The sequence below is a fragment of the Leptosomus discolor genome, unplaced genomic scaffold, assembly GCF_034619465.1.
Source record: "Leptosomus discolor isolate bLepDis1 unplaced genomic scaffold, bLepDis1.hap2 HAP2_SCAFFOLD_45, whole genome shotgun sequence".
Classification (NCBI taxonomy): Eukaryota; Metazoa; Chordata; class Aves; order Leptosomiformes; family Leptosomidae; genus Leptosomus; species Leptosomus discolor.
In genome coordinates this window covers 512054-516178 of record NW_028237842.1, presented here as the reverse complement: position 1 = coordinate 516178, position 4125 = coordinate 512054, and the positions used below count along the sequence as shown (strand labels likewise).

Below are 4125 nucleotides of genomic sequence, written 5' to 3'. Positions count from 1 at the left end.
GAGGAAACTAGCCCAAGTAACCGGGGCGGATCACCCGCTCCATGGCTCCAGCCTGCAGCGGCTGATAGGTACAGACCCAACAATGATTACCCCCCAGGCGCAGGCCCAGGGCCTGCGGGCCCACGAAGTTCTGACAACTACTCGTGCGGCCAGAGAAGCCAATCGCACGGCCTCTAGAGTTATTGTCAAGCCATCGCCATGGTCCATGATAAAGCAAAATGAGAGTGAGAGTTTTACACAATTTGTGGATCGCCTCCAGGCAGCGGTCGATTCCTCGACCCTGCCTGCGGAAGCGAAAGGCCCGGTTGTTGCAGATCGTTTACGTCAGCAGTGTAATTCGGCAACCAAAGAAATCTTACGATCACTGCCAGTGGGGTCAAGTATCGCAGACATGATTAAGCATGTCGCAAAGGAAGAGCATCTAGCCCCGATTCAGGCGGCCGTTCGTACCGCAATAGCTAATGGGATGGCATGTTTTAAATGTTGAGGACGGGGAGAGCGATAGAGCGGCTTCGGTGGGCACCTGCCACCTAAGCAGGGTCAAACCACCCCAGCCAGGCCCTAAGCATGGGCTTGCGTGCCTTAACGCGTGCCCCCACGGCTGTCTGCGTGGCACGTCGTTGTCTCCTGTCCTCTTGTGAGCCTCGGGGGCCCGTCTTCTCCACCCCATGGGGGCTCCCAGCACCCTCCCCTCTGTCCAGGCACAGTTTCAGCCCTTTGGTGTGACGCTTCCCCTTTGGGCCCGACTTGTCTGCCCGCAGCCTCCTGCCACAGGGGCCTGCCGTGGAAGTCCTTGCCTTGCACAGGAGACTGAACTGGACTGAAGCGTGGTCAGCTGTGACAACTGGTGACTTTATTTCAAGAACTAAGTCGAGCGCAGCAAGTGCGTGCCCAGAGAGGAGCATGGGCAGGACAGAGCAGGCCTCTGGCACTGAGGCTGCCTTTGCATCTCAGCAGGCATTGCCCCAGGAGGAAAGGGTGGTGCTACCCTGCAGGCTGCACTGGCTCCTGTTCCTCCTGCTGCTCAAGCCTTGATCCCCCTTAGGACCTGCAGGAGCTCCTGCAGCAGGTTAAAGAATTCCAGCAGCTTCTGCCGTGGAAACTGACAGGGCCTAAACCTGCCCGACTGGGTTGGGATTGGCCTTGGCCTCTGCACGGGGGTTGAGGTGAAGACTGGCTGTGGCGTTGGAGCAGCCGTTCCTGCTGGGCGCAGTCCCATCTGTGCCAGGATCCAATCGTAGAAGTGCTGCGTGGAGGTGTAGACTCCGGGCCGCTTGGCTCTGGCGCAGCCTTTCCCCCAGCTGGTCACCCCCACGAGCCAGAAGTAGTCAGCGTGGTTGTCTTGGCAGACAAGAGGACCACCGCTGTCACCCTGCAGCGGAGCGGAGGAGAGAGAGAGGGTTCCGGTGTTGTTGGGTGGCCCCGGGAGCACTGTGGCGGGCTCCTTCTCTCTCCCGGCACCTGCCAGAGCCGTACCCACTGCCCAGAAAGGCTCTGCTCAGGTGCTGGAGCCTGCAGGGCCTTGTCCAGGAGGGGCTGGTGGGCCTGCAAGGTCGGGCGCTCTCTCCTCTCTGCCCCAGTGGATCGTGGAGGTGGGATCGTGCCAGGACTGGGATCCGGAGCTCTGGGCTGGGGCAAGAGCACTGGGTGGCCTTTCTGGGCAGAGTGCCGGGGCTCTGGGACAAGGCGGGCGCTGGGCAAGGGCCTGCAGACGGGGAAGGGAGGCGAGCCCCGACAGCGGTGGGGACCCAGCGGCGGGAGGGCGACTTGCCGGGCGCAGCCCGCGCCGGGGGACGTTTGGGCGCTGGCGACAGGGCTGCCTGTGCTGCTGGGGGCTGGCGTGGAGCACGCTCCTACCTGGCAGGTGTCGATGCCGCCCCGCGGATAGCCGGCACACACGTTGTGGGGGTGGATGGCCCCTCTGTACCACTGGCTGCTGTTGCAGAGCTTGACATCGATGAGGCGGACCTGGGCTTCCTGCAGGACAGCGGTCGATCCTCCAGCTGTGAGCACAGAAAGGAGTTATCCGGCAGCAGCCCTTCTGTTCCCAGTTCTCCTCCCCTGTCTGGCTGAAGCCCTTCCCTAGGGCTTGCCTTTCCCCCTGCAGAGGCCTTGTGCCGGGCTTGCCCTTCCGTCTCGCCTTGGCTAACGGCTCGGGCGCCTCTCTTCGTGGCCGTACGTCCCCACAGCCCGACTCTGGCTTTTGCCGCTGTTGCTGCCATAAGCCCAGCCCGCCCTCCCCAGCGTGCCGAGCTTGCCCTCGGGACACGAGCACTGTTTGGGAACTCACATCTTGCCATGGTGGCACCCCAACCGCTGACATAGCAGTTCGTCAGCCCTGACACTCTCAGCGAGGTGTCCGGCACGCAGGCGAGCTGTACGTAGTAGCCGCACTGGACAGGCTGGTCCAGTTCCAGCAAGGCGATGTCATTCCTCTCCGTGCCGTTACGGTAGTGTTCGTGAACCACCAGCCGCTGAATGTTGCGCACTTGGGTCTCAGGGCCTGGCTGAGCCAAGTGGGTGGCCCCGATCACCACGCGCCACATGGTCACATTCCTGGAAGGCAGGTGGAGAGAGGGCTCAGAGGGAGCGGAGCCCCGTGCTGCAGCAGCCCCCCAGTTCCCTGCCTTCTGCTTCCCAAGGCAGGGAGGAAAGCAGCGCTGCGGAGGGTGCCAGTGCCCCAGCACACCTTGGGCACCAGGAACATGGAACTGGAGGCTGCTAGGAAGCGGTGGCACGAGCCCAGCCTTCTGCGGAGCAGTCTCTCAGTTGGGCTCGCCAGTGCCCCGGCACCGAGCGCACTGCAAGGCACCGGGATGGCAGGAGCTCATGGTGCTGCGGACAGGGCGCCTGCTGGTGCTGTGGGGATAGCCCCCTTCCCTGGTCCTCCTTACCTGGCCCCGACGAAGCAGTGGGCTGCTGTGAGGACCCACTGCGGGCTGATGAGGGACCCTCCGCACACGTGGCCCGTGCCCGTTTTCCAGGGGTTCTGGATGCTGACGATCCAAGGCCAGGCCCCTGGCTGGGCACCCGTACCACCCACGACACGTGACATGCCATAGTGAGCCGCCATGGGCCGGAGCCCGCAGGTCCCGCTGTAAGAAGAAACTCATGAGTGTGCTGCTGGACGGCTGTGCTGCTGTTGAGGCTGAAGGTCAGCCGTCTTCCCTCCCCCCGAGGGGCTGCATGGACGGCAGGGCCAGGGAACCCCGTGGCTGTGCCTCCAGCCCTCTGTCCGCTTCAGCCCCGTAGATGGGTTGTGCCAGCGGCCTGGGTGCTGGAAAGGAGCTGAGGCTCCCACAGGGGGTTCGGGAAGCTGTGGGGTGGCCACGGGGCACAGGCGGGCCCCCTCCAGTGAAGCCCAGGAAGGGCTGCCCGAGCTCCCTCCCAGAGCCTCGGCCCACTTACCCACAGCTGGCCCACATGCCGTGCGCAGGCCGGCACACGGCCAGCAGGACGAGGACGGCGAGCAATTTCATCGCTGCCGGCGGCACGTGTCAGCTGCAAGAACGAGGTCTTGTTGCCTCCAGCGCAGCCGCCGACGTACTGCCCGCAGCAGTCACGCTGCCTGAGGTGTCCTTGGCCCTGGGGCTGATGTCACAGAGCCGCCGTTTCTGGGTGTGGGGCACGGTGGTCTCTCGGAGGGGTTGGAGGTGGGGGTGTCAGCAACATGGGGGGTTTCCAAGCAGGAGGGGAGGCAGAAGCCGGGATCAGACTCCCCTGACTGACCCCTGCTGAACGAGGGCGCGCAGGCCCCGTGGCAGGCAGCGGCGCCTGCCTCCGAGCGCTGCCTGCTCACAGCCAGCAGGAAAAGAACAAGCGTGGCATGACGGCCTCTTTGGGAAGTTCACTGCCACCCTGCTCTCCACAGCCGTTTGCCTCCAGGTCCTGCCCAAAACACGAACACCGGGGAAGATCACCGCTGCAGGCAGTATGCGCCTGTTTGGGGGTGGAAGAGCCAACCCGGTCTCAGCCGTGGCCGGCAAGCAGCCATGTGCGACGGGGACGAGTCCCGCAGACCTGGATGCCTCCGGCGGCTGATGGCCAGAGAGCTTTTGACCAAACCCGGCGCAGAGCAGCCCCCTCGGAAAGCTTTGGCTCTCCCCAAGGGCCGCTGCTGCAGCC

General features: G+C 64.2%; 1 protein-coding gene across 1 annotated transcript; it reads right to left on the bottom strand.

Moving 5' to 3' along the window:
* Window positions 1–958: 958 nt before the first annotated feature.
* On the bottom strand, window positions 959–3073 carry LOC147412646 (acrosin-like). The gene is made up of 4 exons (XM_086481127.1): window positions 2895–3073; window positions 2291–2556; window positions 1858–2003; window positions 959–1372 (listed from the first exon to the last, which is right to left on the bottom strand). Exons 1-4 carry the CDS (start codon window positions 3071–3073, stop codon window positions 1025–1027), a joined length of 939 nt encoding a protein of 312 aa, XP_086337253.1. The 3' UTR covers window positions 959–1024.
* Between the last annotated feature and the right edge of the window lie 1052 nt (window positions 3074–4125).

Coding starts and splice junctions, on each gene's coding strand:
- LOC147412646 (XM_086481127.1), bottom strand. CDS start 3,073: ATGGCGGCTCACTATGGCATGTCACGTGTCGTGGGTGGTACGGGTGCC. Junction 2,557..2,894: donor CACTGCTTCGTCGGGGCCAG/GTAAGGAGGACC, acceptor CCTGCCTTCCAG/GAATGTGACCATGTGGCGCG. Junction 1,373..1,857: donor GCGGCATCGACACCTGCCAG/GTAGGAGCGTGC, acceptor GCTCCGCTGCAG/GGTGACAGCGGTGGTCCTCT.